At 32.7% G+C, this 22485-nt stretch overlaps 1 protein-coding gene across 2 annotated transcripts in view; it reads left to right on the top strand.

Moving 5' to 3' along the window:
- The window catches only part of CSMD1 (CUB and Sushi multiple domains 1), a 1179538-nt gene that overhangs the window by 1091833 nt on the left and 65220 nt on the right, over nt 1–22485 (top strand). For both annotated transcript variants that reach the window (XM_042802880.1, XM_042802881.1), the window contains exons 51-53: nt 4903–5097; nt 8809–8982; nt 18842–19015. In XM_042802880.1, coding sequence (XP_042658814.1) covers nt 4903–5097; nt 8809–8982; nt 18842–19015 — 543 coding nt within the window. The remainder of the gene's footprint in view (nt 1–4902; nt 5098–8808; nt 8983–18841; nt 19016–22485) is intronic.

A 22485-nucleotide genomic window follows, 5' to 3' on the forward strand; every position in this document is an offset into this window, starting at 1 on the left:
GGTGATTCTCATTATTGTTCTCTGGACAATCTCCAATTGATCTCAACCTTTTTTGACAGACAGTGCCTAGAACTGAACACAGCAGTTCCACAGAATACATAAGAAGAATTATTCAAAACCAGCTGTGATCACACATGCATGCTCTGAATTCAGAGCCATATGTGGAGGGAAGGCAGTGCTCCAGGGTATTGAACTGCACTTCATTCTTTCAGAAAAAAAATTGACAAGTTACAAAGAACATAACTTGAATGATTAATCAGCAGAAATATCAGCAGATTTTCTGGAGGGAAGAGGCAAGTTAAACTAACTAGGGATTAAAAATATTGAATTAATAGATCAGGTGGAAAAAAAAAAACAAACCTTGTATTATTGAAACGATCAAACTTAACCAGACAATGGCTAACCTGTAAAACAAAGCTTATTTATTATAATTTAGCTCAACTTTCAAAAATAAAAAATATTCTTTATTGTTTATAATAGCCTAACAAAATATTTAACTCTTTTTTTATCTTCTTTTTTCCTTTTCTAAAAATTTATTCAGTTTGAAAAAGATTCTCATTACTTCTTAAACTAGAAGTGCTAATTTAAAATGCTAGTGATCTACATGACAATATTAAAGACAATATTCTCGAAGCTGATTGCTATTCAGAGGCAGGTATGCTTTACCCAAGATTTCTTACTTGTAAAGTGCGTAAAAGCTTAGTCAATCTGCATAACAACCTGGTTTTGTAGTATTACTGCTGTAAGGATAAATGTATTTATTCTCCAGAGATAGAAACACCTCCAATTTGATGAGCAGTAATCACAGCACAGAAAGGTAAATGGTAAATAAATTAGTTCATTTTAATCCCAGGTCTATTAAAATGAAGGTTGAAATCAGTGCAGTTTGTTTTGCAAAGTATCTCTGGTAATACAATGCCTGAGGCAGTTGTTTGAAATTCCTTTATTTCCATTAAAGCTATTTACATCAGATTTGAATTGTGACACATCTGATTTGTGCTGTTCATACAGCAAGACACAGATGGATCATGGACGTCAGGCTATTGAATTTAATTACATGAAATACCAAGCAACAGATACCTATTAAAAATGCTTAACTGAATGACAAGTAAGTAACTTGCTTCAGTCATTCTACATCGAGATCTCTAGTACATGATGAAAGGAACTAGAGATGTCCATCTATATTGTTACTTGAAAGTCTTTATCAGGCAATACTTTAAATTAGGCCAATGCTCTCTTTAGAGAGTGACCATATAGTAGTAACTTTTGAGATTTTGAAGCCTTTTCCATTTAAATATTTTGAACAACAAGAAGCGCATAATTTTTTTGCTCTTTTTTTTTTTTTTTTTTTTTTCCTACTACCATACTGAAACTTGCTTAAATGATCCTATTTTGTTCTTACATCTTTGTTTTTAGATTCTGTGGTGTATGGGCTTATTTAATTTCCTGCTGTTTTCTTATTTTACTAATATGTATATCTCAGGCATAATACACGACCTTAATCTTGCTTTTTTTAAGCTAATGGTGAGTTTAGTCAAAAGGGTATATTTGAAAAATATAGTTCTCTATATTGCATTATAAGTTCACAACACAGTAAGATAAAAATGTCTTTTCCCTTTCTTTGTGATTGTTAACCACCTACTGAGGAATGGCAATCAAGTATCAGATACCATTGCATTTGCACATAATATCAAGTTCCTGTAATTGAGATATTTTTCCATCACATACATTGTATTTGTCTTTTTTTCCTCTTGAAACAATAATTACATTCAGAGTCACAATATTCAAGATATTCTTGGAATAGCATGAGATGTCCTTTTTTTTTTTTTTTTTTTTTTTGCTTATGTAACAATAAGAAAAGACAAGCAAAGTCTTGTAGACAGAAGGACAACTCAGTACAAGTGAAGAGTCAGTCTTCTGATATTCAGATTCTAGAAAAATATTGATAGTGTAATGTGTTTGTTGACCAAAAGAGCAAGCAAAAAAAAATATCAAAAGAATTAATCATTATGATTTGTTAAAACTAAATGCTTAGTGGATTATTGCATAAATTCTTGTTAGATTTTAGTTGTAGTTGCAGAAATTTTGTTATATTTTTTGGTTATTGCCACTGTTCATATAGTGATGATTTTGCTTAGTGAACATTTTGGTCATTTCTTGAGTAGCAAATATACCTGGACATTGAGAACAAATCAATTTTTCATCTTGTTTATGGTAGGTATATCTCATTATGAATTCCCTGCTTTTGAGTCTATTCAGAATTATCAGTATATGGAGATTGTCATGTCATTAAAATGAGTGATCTTAATCATAATTTCAAACAGTAATTATTATTTTTTGACCTATACTTTATGTAAAGCAATATTATTCGTACTTTTCTGTATAAAAAATAAGAATTTGGAGAACATCTTCACGTCTGAAAGTTGAATTCACCCCTTACAGAGTTTCATCTATGTAAATGACAATTTAAATAGTTCTCAACCCATAATTTGCACAAGAGAGACTGAGGCAAATTGATGCACTCATTCATAAACCATGTGAACAAAATCAGTCATCTGTTGATAGCCTTTTTTTGTCTCTTCAAGGATGACGAAAATAATAAATCAAAATCAGTCCCTGAAAAATTAAAATTTTTCAAGCAACAGTTTTAGTTGATTATATCAATGCAGTCTAGAGGTATATACTGCACTCAGTAACATCTTCAATTAGAAATTGTACAATCAGGTATCAGAATCTGATAGTTATTTGTAAAGTGTGCTTGCAGCAAGATCCTAAGTGTATTTATAGCTAAAGAAAAAATAAATTACATACTAACCTCAGTATGGAAGGGAAACATCTATGTGGCTTATTTACTTATTCTGCAATAGCTGAGCCTCTTATCTCTAAGTGTCTTAAGATATCCCTTATGGTTAAATCTAAAATTTTTACTACTAGACTAAATAAGAACCTTGCTTTCATCTTTGAAAGAACCAATATAACTATTACTGAAAAGGAGAAGTGATAAAAATGTTAAATTTGAGGAATATCAAGTACATATTTAAAGTATTTTTTGTCTTCTGACAGACCTATATGGTTTTCACTCCAAAGTGTTGTGAAGTGCCTTAATATGTCTATTGGATTTAACAACAAATAAGAGAAAACTGTTTCTTGGTTAATAAATTATAATCTTTGAGTAGCTATGAAACACAGTTTAGTATCAATATCAAATGAAATTAAATTAGGAAGTAGGAAGTCATTCTTTAATCCAGAAGGCTGTTCATAACTAGCCAGAATATTCTTATAAAGGCCAAACTGAAGAACTATTAAATTTCAAATTTATTGTACACTGTTAATCCTTCCTAAGATATACTAAAAAATATCGAAGAAAATATTCTCAGTATTACAACTCAATATAACGTTACAATGTCATTTGGAAGTTCTTCAGATTACTCCCCCTTCATAAATTCTTACATGTCTTCACAGATATGCTGTGGTGTCAACTCTGTGTTTCCTATATGCTAGAATTTGCCAGAGAACTGGCCTCTTTCGTCACATGTTCATACTCTTGATAAAATCACTTTATACCTCTCAGACAGTGTAAAGTCTACAGAACATGTAATTATTTTTTGTCAGCTTTATTAGTCCTTTCCCTGCTAGAATGATTAAATTTATTATAGCATAAATGAGAATCAGACGTTTCTTTTTATTTCTCCAGTATAGTCTGGAGTTTTTACACACTTCCTAATAACACTTTTGTCTTACACTAAACAGTGTGGTGCCTTGAGTATATTGTGCAAAAGTCAGAGTTAATGATTCCTAAGTATACAAAATATTTAGAAAGATACTTTTTTTTTTTTTTTTGCAACATATAGGGAAAACAAAAGAAGAGGAACTAAATTTCTGTTACATGTTTATTTGTTTGTTTGTTTGTTTTTCCTTGGAAAGTATAGCTTTTCTCAAGTATTGATGGAGTAGTAGCTTTTTCTAAAGTATTCTGTGGCATATAAACAATCTCTAATTCATTCAGACTTTTTCTATAGCAGGGAAAGATACAAAATACAGATGTTTTATATAAAGTAATCATAAATATTTTCATAAAACTAATTTAATTTTTGCAGAGATTAAGACATTAATGTAAATGCACGTTAAGATAGAATTCATGTCAACATTGTAAATATTGTAAACATTCTATGCACTTTATCTTGAATTGCAGAGCATCAAATTGAAAATGAAAAATATTTAAAATGCTATATATGGTTGGTATCTATGTTAATCCTTATGAAAAACATAAACTACAGTTTTTGTCTACTGGCAGTAACTGCATTCTCTTACGAAGTCTGAAATACTAAAAAAAATAAAACTGAAATCACTCTAAAAATCTCTCTAAATGTCATCTTTATTTTTTTATGTCAAGTGTTCTAAACTGGAATGTAATAGTTTTCCTGAATGCCCAGACTATACCATTTTACAGTAATTAGTATCTGAATGTGTGTTAACAGCTTTTATGGCAATGTATTTTAAGAACTTGTTAAAGCTTTTCTAAAATGATTATCATGGATAGAAAAATAAAGCATCACTTGAGCCTTTGCAAAAAATACATAGCATTATTTGCTTTCCCTCTTACATTCTCTGCAGTCTGTGATGTGCTTTGTCTCTGAAATGTTTAAATAAATTGCATTAGAGAGCATAATTGTATGTCATTGTTGCACTGCATCTCACAAAATGAAAATATACAACAAACGCCTGCCCAATTTGTAATACTCATTGTATGATGTTCATTACTTTTTTTTCTGGAACTTGTATTTCAGAAATGCTTATGGTATGCTCAATTTTACATTGCAAAACTTCTGCCAGTAGGACAAGACATACATCCATGAAAAAAACAGAGGTAGAATGATAATATTTAATGTGCTTTCTTCACAGCTGTAACTTGCCCTGGCATAGAGACTCTGCTCTCAGAACATGTTGCCTGGAGACTGATTTCTGGGTCACTGAATGAGTATGGAGCTCAAGTAATGCTCAGCTGCAGTCCTGGATATTATTTATTGGGTCAAAGACTCATACAGTGCAGGACTAATGGAACTTGGAGTGTAGGTAATGAAAGGCCAAGTTGTAAAGGTAAGGAACATACTTTTCTAAAGAATATCCTATGCATTTTAATACATATATTTTGTTTTATAAACAGTTTAAAGTCTTTTAAAAATATATTTTGCTATCAAACTCTTATAAGTAAGCAAATATGAAATTTTCATTAATTTGCTGAAGTTAATTGATTCAAACTCTTTATGTGTAAAGTACAATAAATTTCATACAAGACCCAAAGAAGTAGCATCAGAAGATCAATCTGGATTATGATCTATGTATCAATATGGATTTTGTTCAACTAGATAGTGCATAAGTATGTAGAGAATACTAGGAGGTAATGTTATTACTTTAGAAAATTCCAGATTAGAATTAGATTAGAAGATGATATTGCTTTAACCTCTTGGGTGAAGCATGAAAACTACTGTTAGAGAAACACACGTATGAGCTTTTATAATGAAAATGTCATAAATTACATCAGCCCTGACATTGGACGCTTAAAGATTTAGAGAATCTTGGTATTCTCAGTGGAATCATACAGTTGTCAAGGATTACAGTATAAAATTCTTAATGAATCCTCCCAAACCTTCATTTCTTTTTTGTCCAATGTGTTATTTGTTTTTGTTGGAGAGAGGATGTTAGGCACATCATCTAGTCCTGCTACCCTTGAAGCAGAAACCTTTCCTACATTATGATAGTACTTACAGGCCCTCTTTCAATGACAGGGCAGCACAGAAAATCCCAGCATATGAAGGAAAATTGCCAGCTGACAGATTTAGCAGACTAAGCAAAACTGGAAATAAAATTTACACATTTAACTTTTCAGAGCAGTATGTCATTTCAGTGAGATACTAAAATTTAATATTTCATCCTGAAAGAGATGCTTTATTTTCTTTTTAGAGATTGACTTTTTTTTTTTTTTTTTTTTTTTACATTCAGTTAAGTTTCTAATGTTAGAAGATATTTAAGGATGGCTATTCTGAAACAAGCTGAATCAATAATAAAATTTTTATAGCAGCATTTTAGGAAAGAATTCTTGGGATCAGGTGAAGAGTTTACTAAATTATACCTTCTGGTGTTTAAGAAAAGAGAACAGAATCATACTACTCTGTCAAACACTGTTAAATCTGCAGACAGCTTATGATAAATGGTAGCAAAAGTATTTCATATGATTCTATGATAGAGATAACAAAATGAACATACATATCAGATAACTTTTCATATTCCAAATAAATCATTGAGCAAAACCTTCAGTTTGATGTACATATTGTGACAAACAGAAGACAAAATTAATTTGCCTAAATCCAAGCTCTTAATGCCATATGTGAGAAATTACAATATCTAAGCTGGTAGATACTAAAGAGAACTTGGGAGACTTTCTCAACCTTATTCAACAGCAGCTGGAGGCTAGACCTAAAGTCATTTTAGATAGTACTGAAACACTCCCAAGAACGATTCAAGTATAAATTGACACAATTCCTCACCAGTACTCAGAAGTGTGTGGCTACAAACCTAAGGCATGGCATTTACAGAGGCAGTGTTAGGGAATGATAATAAGATGGGAAAAGAAGAACAAAAAGAGAACAAAGGAGGATGTACACCATTTAACTAAAAATAATATAAAAGTATTTATTTTCTAGAAAAGAAAAAAATTATTTAAGATGTTTTTAGCACAAGGTTGAGAGAGATACCTGTAACAGCAATCAATACAATACATATATAAAGGCAGTGTATTTGTTCTTATCTAAATGATGATGGGTTGTGGAATTATGCTCTCTGTTTTATTCCATGAGTTTTGTTTTGGGAAAATCTCCTTTTGAAAATATTCAGTTGGAAAATAAGGTGACTCTTCTATATTAGCAATAGTTTTATAAATTTTCTTTTCAAATTAGAACTAATGAGTTTTTTTATTCTACTAACTGCAATTATGCCCCTTTCGTTTTGTGCACACACACTAAAAAAAAAATAGTTTTATACTTGCTGCGTAATATGCAGCTACTGCTCAGCTGCTGAAAAGTCTTTGAAAAGCTAGTTCTTGACCAACCTCTACAATTACAGGGTTATTATATAAGTAGAAAATGACACGATCCACATGGGATAATGTTAACCAAAAACAAAGTATTAGGTAGATACAGAAACTGAAGGAGTTGCTGATTGAAGATACATTAGATTATTTATAAGATAGGTACATTATTTTGCTCTCTGATAGAAGACTGGTTAGGATTTAATTATGATAAACTTCATCCCCCCCAAAATGTTCAGTAATATTTCCAATGGATACAGATCATTAAGATCCAGAAATACACTATAGAATATTTTGAGGAGTCTATGGTTTAATTTCTGTCTGTCATTCACATGCTAGGGATATGTTATATAAATGTAGATTCTATCCATTTATATTTTTGTAGCAGCAGGAAAGCTAATTAACACACTGATTATAAGGCATTTAGATCATATTTATCAATAACTACTTGTGAATAGTATCTCTAAAGGAATAGCAAAACATCAAATTAAGGGGGTTCTGGATTAAGAGAGACCTAAGTAAATTTATTTTATTTGTTTAAGAATACACTAAACAGCTGCCTAACAATTCACGAGGTGGCTCGTTATTCATGTAGTTTAGTTATTTTTAACTGAAAAAACTGTAATTAAAAATAATAAAGCATTTTTATTATGTTTATAAAAAATTATTCTATTGTATTTTAGGAAAATATTTTTTTTTAACACATGCATAAGTGTAATTAAAATTCAGCATTAGTATTAGAAGTTACAATGTTAGGCTACTCAACAAGTTACATTAATGTAACTTGATTGTATTTGAAAATAGTCTTATCCACCTCTGGAAACCTGTGCATAAGAAATTTTGATCACATATATTCTGATTATGACTGAGTTAATTGCACAGTGGTATGTGCTTGATTTTATCCAACTTCTATCTAATTCCATGTTTTTTTCTACAATGAACCTTTTAAAACATAGAAGAATGTGGCCTTGAGATTTCAGATAGGAAGTTTATTTGTGATTAACATGCTTTTGAAAGTAAACCCATGATTTATGTTAACATAAAATAAAACATAGATGAAACTCTTGAAGTCATAGATCATCTTTAATTACAATATTATTGATACATTTTTCTTGAAACAAATGGCATGACAGAACAGTTTAAATTAAATTAGAGTTTGTTACATTCTTAAAAGGTAATTTTTCAGATGATCCCTGCAATAGCTGTGGGTTGCAGCTTACACTACAGAAGGTTTTCTAGTCTTAAGAAAAAACAGAAGATTTATATTTTTAGTAAGTAGACTACCATATATTTTATATGATTATGAATAACAGTGGGGAACAAGGTAAAAAACAGTTCAGAAAAGTTCAGAGTACTACATGTTAAAAAAAGATAATATCTTTAAACAGACAAAAAGTCTGGAGAACATATATTTGAGGAGTATGTACATGTGCAATATAACTGCAACCTTCCCAGACATTCATGTAATTCCCTTGTTTCAGAATTAGAAATAGAGATTGTGTTTAAGCTGCTGACAAGATATAAGTATATCCTAATGAATTTTCAGATTTAGAACATGTGTTGCCAAATCAAGCATAATTTTAAGCCCTTACTGTGGAATGTAACTTTCATATTCATTCTTATTACATTTACATTTTAAGAAAATATAAGGTGGTATATTGTCTTCCAGCCTAAGAAATTATGAAGAGTATTTTCATATTTCAGTTTGTTCTATTGTTTCCTAGTTATCTCCTGTGGTGGTCTTCCATCTCCACCAAATGGAAATAAGATTGGAACCTTAACAGCGTATGGAGCTACTGCAATATTCACCTGTAACACAGGATACACATTAGTTGGTTCTCATGTGAGAGAATGCTTGGCAAATGGTCTCTGGAGTGGTACTGAAACCCAATGCCTAGGTAAGAAACAAATTTCTGTTTTTTCTTTTGTTTTGTTTTGTCATAAGCAAACACAGTATCAAGTACTGGAATTCAGCTCTTACCAAGCAACATTTTTAAATCAATGAAAAGATATCTTAAATATAGAAATATTATGTACTGCATATGATTTTATACTACTGTACTAGCATATAACTTTTTATTAGAAATTAAATTCTAATTGATGTTTTTGGAATGCTTTTTGGACAATAAGATGTTTTTTAAATGGCTCAACTGCCCACATTTAGAGTACTTTGATTTGCTTTGTGGAGTGTGATGAAACTAAGCTGGAAGATGAGCTTCAGGAGTATTTCTGATGCATTCCAACCACAAATGAGCTTTCAGCATATTGAGCATTCAGTCAAGGGAAGTAGACAAGAGATCGTCCAAGGTCAAGCAAAACCAACACTCTTCCAAACCCTGTATAGTTTGGACCTTGAGTTCTCAAGCTCTTTCATTCTTCAGATTCACTCATATTGTTTTGCACTCCTAATATAGACATAAGAAAACTTCTTTTTCTCAGTCACATTTGAGGCTCAGCAGTGGGTGTATTCTTGGTTGTGGACAGTATATTTATTTCTGGAAGCTTTTATTTGCTTTGTCTACCCTCATTTGGCAGATTTTCTTCTTGCCTCAGAGCTGAATGTACTCAGTTGCTGTCAAGAAAGGAGGAATCTCTTGTTTCTTCTCCAGAGCTCAATGTCACTTAAAAAGCAACTTTCTCTTTGCTGCCTAGACATATCCTTTTAGCAGAACACATAGTATTCCATGTTTATCTAGTACATTTAAAATAAAACAGTTTGGCCACCTATCATACACAATAATTGGATTGTTTTACAGATAATTGAAGTGTTTTACATTAATTGATTTTTAGAACCCCCCAAACCAAATAGCATAATTAAGATTATCCAGAATAATCCATATTCTTGTTTTTTACAGCAATGAAACATTAAAAGCATTGTTTTATAAGGAAGTGATAGGAATTGTAACATGAATTGTCAGAAATTATTCTCTGTCCAGAACTCACTTGTAAAATTTTCAGATAGGCTAGAATAATGTTTGACTAATTAGAAACATGTCAAACAGTAACGTTTTACTTAAATCTTTTAAATAAATTATGCTGATTCATTTATAAATTATAAAAACCTTTGTCCTCCCACACTGTCAAAACATTAAGCTTTTAAAAAGTATATTAACATGAGAAATTTGTCAGTTATCTTCATCTGACCTTGGTATATTCAAAACATGCCATTAAAAGAATGGGGATAGATATGTTTTGCAGTATGTCATGAAGAACAACATACTTTTGTCCTATGTGAAGAAATTAATTCAAATCAAAACTGAAAAAACCCTTTTTTCTAAGCATTGCTTCTTCAAACCTTCGTGCTGTCTGAAGAATCCCTGATGATATCAGTTCCATGAACCAAGTCAAAATAAACCTGACATCTACATTTACAACAAGTCAATGTCAGTATGGATCTGTGAGAAATAAGTTTTACATATACCTAAAGAACTGATAACAAAAGGTTGTTCAGCATTCCTAGACACCTGAATCCATTCTTAACTTTCTCAGTGACAATAATGTCTCTGCCTTTCTATGTTCAGATAGACATACGTATGATTTTTGGCATATCAGGTTGCTGTTTCTCAATATCTTACAGATATAAGTGTAAAGTAAGTAGTCTATGCTGTTTTGCCTTAAATTTATAAGAAAAGTTTCTTCATCGTACCATCATAAAGCATATCGGCAAGTATTGAGTTTTGAGTTCATGCTCTCAGCAACACTAAACTTCAAGAAATGGCTACAGTTCCCCTAGTGAATCATAGAAAATCAGAGCTGCATTTTAAAACACAGCAACATTCCCCTGGTATAAAATTCTATTAAAAGAAGAACATCTGCACCACAATAACCAGGTGTGATGGGACCACATACAAACTCAATCATGTCTTCAAAAAAGCAATTTTCAAGTATCATAAATTTCATCTTAGCAGGTTATTAAGAAAAAAATAAATAGCAAGCATCATTAGATAAACATGATTTTAAAAAGAGTACTAGTGAAAACATCCTGCATTTCTGGAGATCTTTAGTTCCTGAAAATACTTTTGGAGAAAATATTATAAAACAGGCTTCGAGCCACAAGATACTAATGCACTAACAGGCAAAAGCACAATAATCTAACCTTGATGAAGAAGAATGTGGAGTTCAGCTGCATATTAACTCTATTTTTCATTGGTATAGAACAGACAATTTGATGGGGTATAGGTGAAATACAGAAATGTTGTAGTCTTCTCACAGACAGGGATAAAATCTCAGTCTTTGTGTCCTACTTGCTGTGTTGATTGCCTTTTCTTCTTCCAATTGCTATAGTAGGCTGCAGTGTCAAGGAAAATGAAGATGGAATCTTTAAAAAAAAAAATAGCATGAAATCATGTAATTAAGATATTAATTAAACTTTTATAGCCTTTTATCATGTATTCCTGATTTATTCCTTCATTTTTTAACAGTATTGTTTGTAGCACAATATTTGTGAATATAGTTTTACAGTATGTCATCTCTTAAGATACAGAATGGTCAAAAGTAGTGACCATTGTCTCATAGAGCTAACCAAGCTTCTGAAGAGCAGTTTGTTATTAGTGAGTTCCCAGAAAAATGTAGTTCTTTCTGGCAAATTTTGTGAAAAGGAAAGAATTTCTCTGGCTTGATATATTTTCAATTCCATACATTTTATTTTTCAATTCAAAATATCCTGTATTAAGAATGATGTCATTTTCATGTAGGAAATCATGGCATAAATGGAGTACACTTTCATAGAATCATAGAATCCCAGGTTGGAAGGGACCTCAAAGATCCTCTGGTCCAACCTTTCTTGGCAATAGCACAGTGTAGACAAGATGGCCCAGCACCCTGTCCAGCTGAATCTTAAAAGTGTCCAATGTTGGGGAATTCACCATTACTGCTTCTTTTGATATTTAGAGCAGTAAAGGAGTACTATATATATATATATATATTTATTATTAGAAAAAAGTATTCCACTGAGGTGCTGGTTAGGAGAATGCAATATTTCAGCATTACTTTTTAACATACATAAATTCATCAGTTCCACAGTGGAACTATGTAAGAAGTTTGTAGGTGAAGATACATCAGCTTCCTACTCATGTCACGTTATCCCTGGACTCAAGCTAACTGACAGTTACAAGATGTTGGATCTGCATCTGTGAAGATCCAACAGCCCCAGATTTGCATGTGTAGGAGTATTTTCCTCAGCCCTTTCTTTTATTGCAAATGTACAAGCTGTGTTGTAAAAAATTGCTGTTACCCAGAAGGTTTTTGCTGTGTGTTATACCATTCATTGTCAGTGTAGTGTCTGACACCTGTATTTAATAATTTCAAACATGAAGATACATGTTAGCATTAATTCATTTTAACTAATCTGAAATACTACTTCATCATCTGATCAATAATAATAGTGTTTAGGACTTATGTACTGCTTTTCTTTTTTGAAAGGCTATACACATAGGGTAATTTGACTGCCAACATATACAAACTAAATAGTATACAAATCTCAATGGATTCTGTTGTATTATAAATAACTCTTGTCCATGGAAGGTTGTAAAAGATTTCTTCTTCTATTCTGACTCCTAAGAAATATATTGTTTTACCACTGTACACTCCAGAAGATTAAATGTCTGTGGTAACCATATATTTAGATTCGAATAGGGTAGGGATGGAGAAGAACTGATCAGTACAGGACTTGTATAGTGAACAATACCCATTTATTCTTGAAATCAGTTTAAAAACTACATACAGTGAAGTTATTAACTCTTTGGGAAAAAGCTAGTAAGTTTACTAGTTCACATAGTTAGGAAAATCTCTATATGCATCTTGAATTCCATTTGTATGAATTCATCCTTTTCTTCTCCAGGAGTGATTTGCTGTTGGATTTTGTCTGTTTTGTTTTCTTACAAATTCACATTGAAACTGGTATCCATTACTATTATATGACTCCTTTGGTCATAACTAATAACTTTTCTGTTTCCACCTGACTATCTGCATTTTAAATGATTTCTACAGATCTATTCCCACTTGTAATAAACACAGGACTTCTTAAAGGAATCATTACTGCAAAAAGACAAATGCTTTTTTTATACTTCCTCTTTTTTATAAAATTTGGTGGGCTTTGGTTTCTATTTTATTGATTACATTGTTGAATGCAGCCCTATACTTAGAACAGTTGAATGCATGGATCTACCTCACTAAACAAAAAGGTTCACATTTAGATCTGGAAGGTTGTTAATTACTATTTAGTCTTCGCTATTTCAAAATCAGACAAGCTCTATAGTGTCAAAAATACTGCACAGATCCGAGTGTAAAAGTCTAAATTTGAGTTATCGCATGCTGCAGAAGGTTGTATTTCTGCTATTAGACCTCTTCCTACCTCTCTACATTCTCTCACATAAGAGATAGTCACACCATGTACTTTAGACACTTAATTTAGATGCAATTTAGAGTACAATCTAAGTTCCTAAATTCCCAACAAGGTCAATGGAACTATGCAGGCTCCTCCAGAGAGCAATTCATGAAAGGTAAATTTTTAAATTTTAAAGCCACATGATGTGAATGCCTCCAGTTGTGTATTCCTAAATTTCAAGGACAGCATGCACCAAATTTATTTCAGAGGTGCCTTTAGGACTTACCTGAAGTCTTTGAAAATCAAGAGGCAAACACCCAGGGAGCTCTGAATGTCTTTTCATTTCAAATGAATGATAATGAGTCAGAGATTTTTTTTTACCTACACTGTACCTAAATGAATATAATTCAGGACAGCTATAGTTTTAAATAGGTATCACTTTATGTTACCCACTGGTCTCTGTAGAAACAATTTATGATTTCAGGCCAGCTAAGTACACTAATTTCTGTATCTCAGGAAAATGTTTGTCAAATCCTTATTATTTCTCTGAAAAGAAAAATAAAACCAATGACTGTAGTTAATGAGTTCAAGGTTAATGTTCAGGTTGCTAGTCTTATATGTATTTTTTCTTAGTTATGCAGGGATAAATATCAATTATTAGGCAAGATTCTTTTCAGTTTCACTCAATTACTCACACTGTTAATATTTCGTATCTCTTCCCTGTATTTCCTTCCAAGAATAATTGCACCTATAAGTCACAAAACGTATATATTTGTGTGCATGCTTTGTGTGTCTGAGTGATCATACATACATGTAGGGCATAGATCAAATTGGAAGCATTTAAGAGTTTGCTTAAGACCATCCCTGGTATTGGTGGCATTTAATCATTAACTAAAGTTTTTTCTGAATAGATACTTTTTCCTTACTTTTTATGACTTTCAGGTGCAAAACTATACATAAACAAGTCAAGGACATACTGTAAAATACAAACTCAAATATAATCTACTCCATTCCATTTTCATGTATTTTTAGTTGTTTGTTTTTTTGTTTTTTTTTTTTTTTTTTCCAAAAAGGTAAGAATTCCATATCTTATGTATTTCTATAATATATATAATTCTCTACATTTATCAGTGTGAAAAAATGCTGCTGCTGACTGTGATTGTGTAAAAATATCTGATCCTGTAATTGATAACTCATAAGTAAACTGCAGTATGATATTGTGATATTGTCTTATTTCAAATTTTTATTAAAATAAAATTGAATTATTTGTATTTTGCTTTCCAGATGTTTTAGAATAAAACTACTGAATCAACCTTGAACCATGTAAACAATTTCCCTAATTCTTGAGACCATATTTTATTAAAAAATCCACTAGCAGCCTCTTTAATTTTCTTTTAATCTAATTTTACTTGATGGAAAATTACATATATTTTGTGTTACTGCAGTGCTCTTTGAGTTCTTGAATTGTTGAAATATTGAATTTAAATGAGTGAAAATTCCCAGAAAAATCATTAAATCCACTAGGTGGGACAATCTGTATATAATAAGTCCAGCAACTTGTTAAATCCCTGTCTAAGAGAAAGTGCATAATGTTTTGTATTTTACATTATGCCAGTGGCACATCTCAGCTGTCTTCTTGAAATTTCCTGTGGGTCCCTGTGTTTGGCTTCTACAGTAACTGCTTTTCAATTATTCACTAATTAGGTCTTGAAAAATTTTGAAATATCAAGTGTGCTCCATTCTATTTGGTAAAAATACAGCTTATCTTTTCCCATTTTACATCTGTTTCATAGATTCAGTTTCTCAAAATCTGTGATTGTCCAAATTGCCTGAATGACAATTTTCAGAGTTGTCCCATTGCCTGGATATTTAGGGTGATAAAGAATTGTTTTCTTTAGGAGAAGAAATTGTGATTAAAATATAGGTATACCTCTGCTCTATTACATGGTTCATCTAGGCCATAGATTATCCAGGCCATGAATTTGTTACTCCTAGTAGTAAAGTTGTGGGGGAGAGATGATACAGCAGTAGAGGGAATCAATGAAGGAACTACTGAAATAAACTGAACTAATATCTGTGTTATGACTGGATAAGTCTGAGATGATGGTATATGTCATTGTGAGGCTGCTTTCTACCATGCTTGAAAGGTGGGAACAACTACAATTACTGGGAAAAAAACACACAATTATAACATCAGCTACCCAAGAATGCAAGAAGTTAGCACATTCAGCTCAGTTCCTGGAAAAAAATAGGGAGCAAGTATTAGGAACTAAGTCCATTTCCAGACATCGGGAAAACAAGAAAATAATTGAGAACAGAAAAGATGGAACAATTAAAAACAATCCTTAATAATCCTACTGCCTTTTTCAATGAATATGTCATTGGATGTAGATCGAAGTAGATTTCATCAGTAGATTTCTTTCACTTTGTGTAATAGCAAAACTTTTGAAAGTTTCCCACACTATCCTTGTAGCCTGAAGACAGGTACTGGATGGGGGGACTACAAAATGGGTGGAAAACTAATTGAACCAACAAACTCTAAGGGTAGTCTTTCATGATTCAAAGTATGACTAGTAGGCAGTGAATACTGAGGATGAATTCTGAGGTCGATATTATCCAGCCTCTGTCAGTGACTTGGATAAGAGTTTGGAGTACAGCCTCAGAAAGTTTGAGGATGACACCAAATGATGGCAGAACACTTGATATGATGGACTGCAGTACTGCTAGACAGAGGGACTTTGAGAATCTGGAGGAACGGACCAACAGGAAGCTCATAAATTTCAACAAAGGCACATATAGTATCCTGCGCTTTTCCTAGAATAATGCCATTCATGAGTACCGGCTTGGAACTGACTGGGCAGAAAGAAGTTTTACAGAAAGCAACCCAGTTGACCTAGCAGAGCAGCTGAACAAGAGTTAAAAGTGTGGCCTTGCAGTAAAGAAGATCACAGACTGGACTGTATGAGCAGCAGTTTAGTCAGCAGGTCAATGTTACTATTTCCTCTTCAGCACTCATAGAAAACTGTAGGTTTTGTGTTCTCCACCATACAACGGAGATATCAGAAAATGGAACAAGTCTGAGCCTGTTAAGGAGCTAGGGACTGGAGTATGTGATAGACAAGAGGCTGAGTGAGGCTGGAGGAGAGAGAGAATGGTAAAGGTGGATCATATTACTAATTTGGATTAAGAACAATAAGGTAAATTATTCCATGAGACATTTCAAGGAGAAAAATACACTTGCAGTGTCCTTGTTATTCTCTGTTGCCATACTCCCTGTCAGGGGAAGAGAAGCTGAATAAGAAGTTGGGTGTGAAAACCTTACATTCATACTTTCTTCCACAAATTTAGAGAATATCCTTCCTCAAAGACATCAGCAATCCTACAATTAAGATTATTATAACAATTCTATATATATGAAAAAAGCAATCAAGTGGCATGTGTTCTACCTTTTTAGTGTTTTAGAAAAGCTAATAAGTGTAAATGAAATATACTATCTAGCACTATTAAAGAGGTTTTATTAGAAAGGACATTCAAACCCAAAGAAGCTGTTACAAACAAGCCTGCTGTTGATGGATACAGCCTTTGTGAAACAGAACATCATACACCCCTAAGTTCTAGCAGCAGTCATGAGCCTCAGATCCCTGTCTTCACATCTTAAAAAGAGGACTTAGTATAGTTTCAGATAAAATTATTGCGAGTTGTAATTAATCAGTTTCACCAAAAAAAAAAAAAAAAAATTTCTCCTCTTCAATCAGTAAAGACAAAATTTCCAGCTCAGCAACTCTGTTTTCAAAGAGAATTAAGAATCTAGAGAGAATAAAATCATTACTTGACTTCCTTAGTGCCAAGAGTGATATTACCCTGGAGTAATGCATTCTGTATTGTTTAACAGCAGCTGATATAACTGAGGAAGCAGTGCTAGTAGACATTCCTTCCATTCCATGCCTTCATCCATCTGGAAAAGGTGACTGTTTCTAAGTGTACTGACCAAATTGGAAAGCAATATAAAGAAGAGTTATTATAATTTTGACATGAATATGAATTTATAAGCATAGGAAAGGCATTAAATATGTCCATTTCACTAAGAATCAGCTGAAAATAACATAATGGTGATTATTATTTGGAAAGAGTAAACACAATAAGCCCAATTCTAGCAATTAATTACTAAAAGCTGTTAATGAATAAATATGAACTTATTGTAGCTACTGGAGCTGAATATTAGGAAATATTTGAACATTACAAGATATACTTAGCTGTATATATTATTTTTTCTTAAAGAATTCTGTGTAGAAACCTGTTTTCTATGTTGCAGGCTTCAAACTAGACTGGAGAAAATTTCTAATAAAAATAAATGTAAATAAGACACTAAATGGCACTGTAAAGGAGGTAATAAAGCTAAGTAGGACATATATACATATCTGAAATAACTCAGTATTTCTTCTCTTGAAGGAAATAAACTGGCTGTAATCTCACAGAAATTATATTTTATTTATCTTTAGTTAGTTTTGATTTGGTCTTGTTTTGTTTTATTTTTAAATTTGATTACAGTCTTAGGATCTGTCTATTAATGTCTGAATACCCTGCTAGTGTGAAATCATTTATTTGTTGGATATAATAACAAGGGCTATGTTTGTTCTAATAAAATAACAATACCAGAACATGCAAGCAAGCATGAAACTTTATAATCTCTCCTGTTAAATCATTAAAACAATACCTGGATATGTTTTTAGCTGAGATTCTCCAAGACGATTTCTGAGAATGGTTCAAATTAGTTTAAACCAGTACTGCTTCTCGTAGGCAGCTTGCTAGCAGCTGTGCTGGTTTGGAGGGCAAGAAATTTTCATTTTACAGATGTAGGCTGCTTTGTGTTGGTTGGCCTCTGAGAGAGAATTGTTCCAACCATGTTTAATATACTGGTAGAGATCTACTTACAAAGTCCAGGGCAAATCATGAGTAAGAGAAATCAGAACTCTATGATGAAATAATAGTATAGGTTTGAGAGTTAAATACCTTTTAATTTACACTTCTCTGTGGACAAAGGCAATTTTACTAAGGCAGAGGGGAAAATATATCTGTGCTAAAATTGTCAGTTTTCTAGCAATTAAACTAAATGATTTGCAATTTCAGACATTTGCAATTTACATTTTCCAGACATTCTTCTGACAATTTTTTTAATTTCTGCAACAGAAGCTGCAGAAACTACACATAGAAAAATTAAAACTATTTGAATATCACTTTACCCTAAAAAAAGTAGAAGAAATATCACCTGCAGTTTTTACACCTCAGAACTTGTTTTATACAGTATGGTATTTGACTCTAACACATTGTTTATTGAAAGCAAGGACGAAATTTTGGTTTCCTATCAGATTCTTGTAAATGTTGGCAAGGTTTGTAATAATATATGGGTTTGATGGATTGTTCTTTTATTGTAGCTGGCCACTGTGGTTCTCCAGACCCAATTGTAAATGGTCATATTAGTGGAGATGGTTTCAGTTATCGTGATACCGTAGTCTACCAGTGTAATCCTGGCTTTCGACTTGTTGGTACATCTGTCAGAATTTGCCTACAGGATCACAAGTGGTCTGGACAAACTCCTGTTTGTGTCCGTAAGTATCATTAATTTTTCACTGAATTCTTACTATTAAATGTAATTGAATATTAACAGTGGATTGGATGTTCAAAGGTGTTTGAATGAGGGTCATTATGATATTCTAATCCAGTTTCTAACCTAGCACAGACTGGATGAATACATCCAGTGATTTCTGATTTCTATTTTTTCAGAAACAGGATGACATAGACACTGAAGTGGTCTGAACAGCAGGCTGAAACCGTATAACTTCATCTATCTCTTTCTCTCTTCAGGCTAATATATAATGTCAAGTGTGGTCTTACTGAGCCTCTCCTCTAATTTTTCACCAGTAATACCAAAATCCCTTAGTCTATTTTCATTGTTTGGTGGGTGAAGCTTGAATACTGTTCATCTGTGCTGTTTTGATGGTGACTGCCCATTTTTCCAAGTTGGCCTGTTAATATTCACCAGTGCAAGCCCAGACAAGGTATTGGATTATACCATATCTGTTAGAAAAAAATACTAAATTTTTTATACCTTTGTCAAGTCCCAATTTCTCAGTACAGGAATTCAGATTCACCGATTCCCAGGTCAGGATTAAGATGAAATTAGACCAGTGATTCTTCAGCTCAAAAACCTAGATTTTATTTGTTCATAACAGATATTGGCATGAAAAGTTGTCAGTAAATCTTGCAACCTCTGCAACAAGTGGCAAAAAGCCACAGTACACTGACAAACCACAAATCTTACAAGGCACACCAACAACGCACAAAATAAACATATCCCAACAGCCTTAAACATGCCTGGGCAAGCCTTACTGTATATGCAGGGATATAGGGGTAGAGAATGGAAAAAGAAAGGAGAAAAAGAGGGGAGACAGTAAGGGAGAGAGACAAAAAGGAAAGATTTCACATGTCCTGGTTCCAACATTGGTCCAGCCAACCTAGTGGTCCAGTTCCGGAAAGGCACCACCACTCAGGGCTTCAATTCACATCCTTTTATAACCCCTTGCCCCTCCTCTGGGTGGGTACTTGAACTCATTAGGCTAATTAAGCAGTCTGCTTCTAGAGTTCTCTTGGATTTGGTGCATGTGTAGTTTGTACCTTCAGAGTCTTCTGAAAATGGGTCAGTGGGCTTAGAGATCATTGGGGAGTTACTCCTCCCTCCTTGCAGGCATGAGCGGTGTCTGGCCTTTCTTCTTAGCACATGTGTTGTAGAAATGGCTTCTCTGTTGACACTTTATGGAGTCACAAAAAATAGGGAAGTTCAGCCTCAGAAAAGTGTGGTCCCACCTCTGTGGGTCGCTTCTCTACTTAGCACATCTTCCCATCATAGCCCGAGTGTGTCCATAGAGACCCTTTCCTTTACCAAACTTCTTTAGATGTTTGAGACATTAACTGTGTCACACACAGTGAATAAAATCCCCTTGAGAGGTGTTGGGAGGCTGTTTCTTCCTAAACTGATGGTATCATTACTGTTATGAGAAGAACTGGAAGCAGTTTTGTCATTGTATGTTGCCTACTACTTCCCTTTACAACATGGTTTTCTTTTGCTTATAACGCTGCCAATAACTCTGAAATTCCTTTCAAAGACAATTAGACATTGTAATCTTAAAAAAATATTGTCTAAGGAAGTACTCAGAGTACTACACCCATGAGTACTTTAGCTTTTTGGATTCATATGAAAGTCAGCCTCTTTCATCTTGCACAATTCATGACACACAGGTATTTCCCTATCTCTTTATTGGGTAACCAGTTGGATCACACTTTAGCCAAATATTTTCTGAAAGATCTTTTCACTTGCTGGTTATTGAAAGTTATCAAGAAATATGGTGTCAGATTAGATCTTTGTGAGTAGCAGCACAACAAAAATTGCAAGACTAGGCCTCTTTACTAAAAGTATGAACTGTATTAACAATGACCAAAACATAGGCTTAGTTATATAGCTGAGTACTCAGACTGGATTTTTTTTTTGCCCAAGTACTATCGGTGCTACTATTATTTCTCTGAGTTATGTATTTTCTGTGGTGAGATAGAAGTTTCCAGGGTCTAAAAAAGGTACTGTGTTAAAAACTGGAGTATACATTTGAGAGTTATATTACATTAAGTGGGTTGATCTCTTTGCAAAGCAGGCAAATGTGTAATTTCTTAGCAAGAACTGATTTCAGACATGCCAAGTACATTTATTTTCCCATGTGACATTTAGTGTGTGTGTGGATACACATGCATGCTTGTGCATGCATGCATAGGGCAGTTATTTATATTAGGATGGAAGAAGCAATTCGCAATTCACCATTTAGATGATATAAAAAGAATAGTAACATTTACTTGAAATGTGTTGGCTACTGCTTAAGTAAACAGTATTAAATTGATTGCGTAAAAGCCTAGCTGTGATTGAAAACTGTAATGCTAAAGTTATCTACTTTGTTGTTTGGTTTGTTTTTCATGTTTTTTTGTTTTGGTTTGGTTTTTATTTGTTTGGTTTGTTTGTTTGTTTTTTTTTTTTTTTTAAATATGCTTTTAAGTGCTAGCTACTGTGTGAATCTGTCTGTTGCAGTGTTGATCAGTCAACAGGTCAATGATATCTAGTAACTATAATGGAACAGTGGCAGAACTAGATGCAGAGATTAAGATCTCAGTGTACAAGATCTTTAGTTTCTGGAAGTTTCTATAAAAAACAGGATCCTGTCAAGAGTAATGAGGTCTAAAGAGGAACTGACTGACTAGGGTATGATTTTGTTGAAAAGGGAAACTGAACAGAATTATCCTTCATTATCAGAGTTTTTATGAGAGACCTAAATTTTATGTTGTTGAAATCTGTGGTATATAATTTCTTCAGGAAACTGCAGAAAGTTTAAAGTAATAGTATTTTTTAAAATTTAATAGTTTTTTATAGAAGAATTATGTTAACTGACTTAGTATAACCCTGGAAATTGCTTTATTTATTGAAACTTGATCATCTGTAACAGTTTAAAAATGCAACAGCTGGGCTAGAATAAAGTTGAACCTGTGCACATAGTAAGACTTTATTCAGATGTTTATTGTTTCATCTTCAAATGATGCAAATGAGATGGTGCAGAAAGGACTCAGGTGGTTTAAGTAGATTTATTTACACAATTTAAGGGCAAGATATCAAAGTCTGTATACAGGAAGGTGTCCTGTTTAATTCTCAAAGATCAGGTACTGTTGAAAATACTGTTTCATAGTTGAACTCCATGATAAAATAAAAAGAAACACATTTAAATTATTTTTCACATGCTTTTTCAATTAAAAAAAAAAAACAAAAAAACAAACAAACAAAAAAACACAAAGTAATACCTATGTGTAGGATATTTAATTGAATATGATAAGCATCACCAGCACAGTGTTGCAAATTTGTGTGTGTGTGTATATATACATTATGGCTTTATATTGTCAGTATCTATGCTTTTCTATATTTTTCTATATTTTTTTAATGTCTTATCATGTGGAAAGCCAGAGCTTAACCATAGTAAGTATATTTTGTAAG

This window comes from Tyto alba, unplaced genomic scaffold (assembly GCF_018691265.1).
Source record: "Tyto alba isolate M040663 unplaced genomic scaffold, T.alba_DEE_v4.0 Super-Scaffold_40, whole genome shotgun sequence".
Classification (NCBI taxonomy): Eukaryota; Metazoa; Chordata; class Aves; order Strigiformes; family Tytonidae; genus Tyto; species Tyto alba.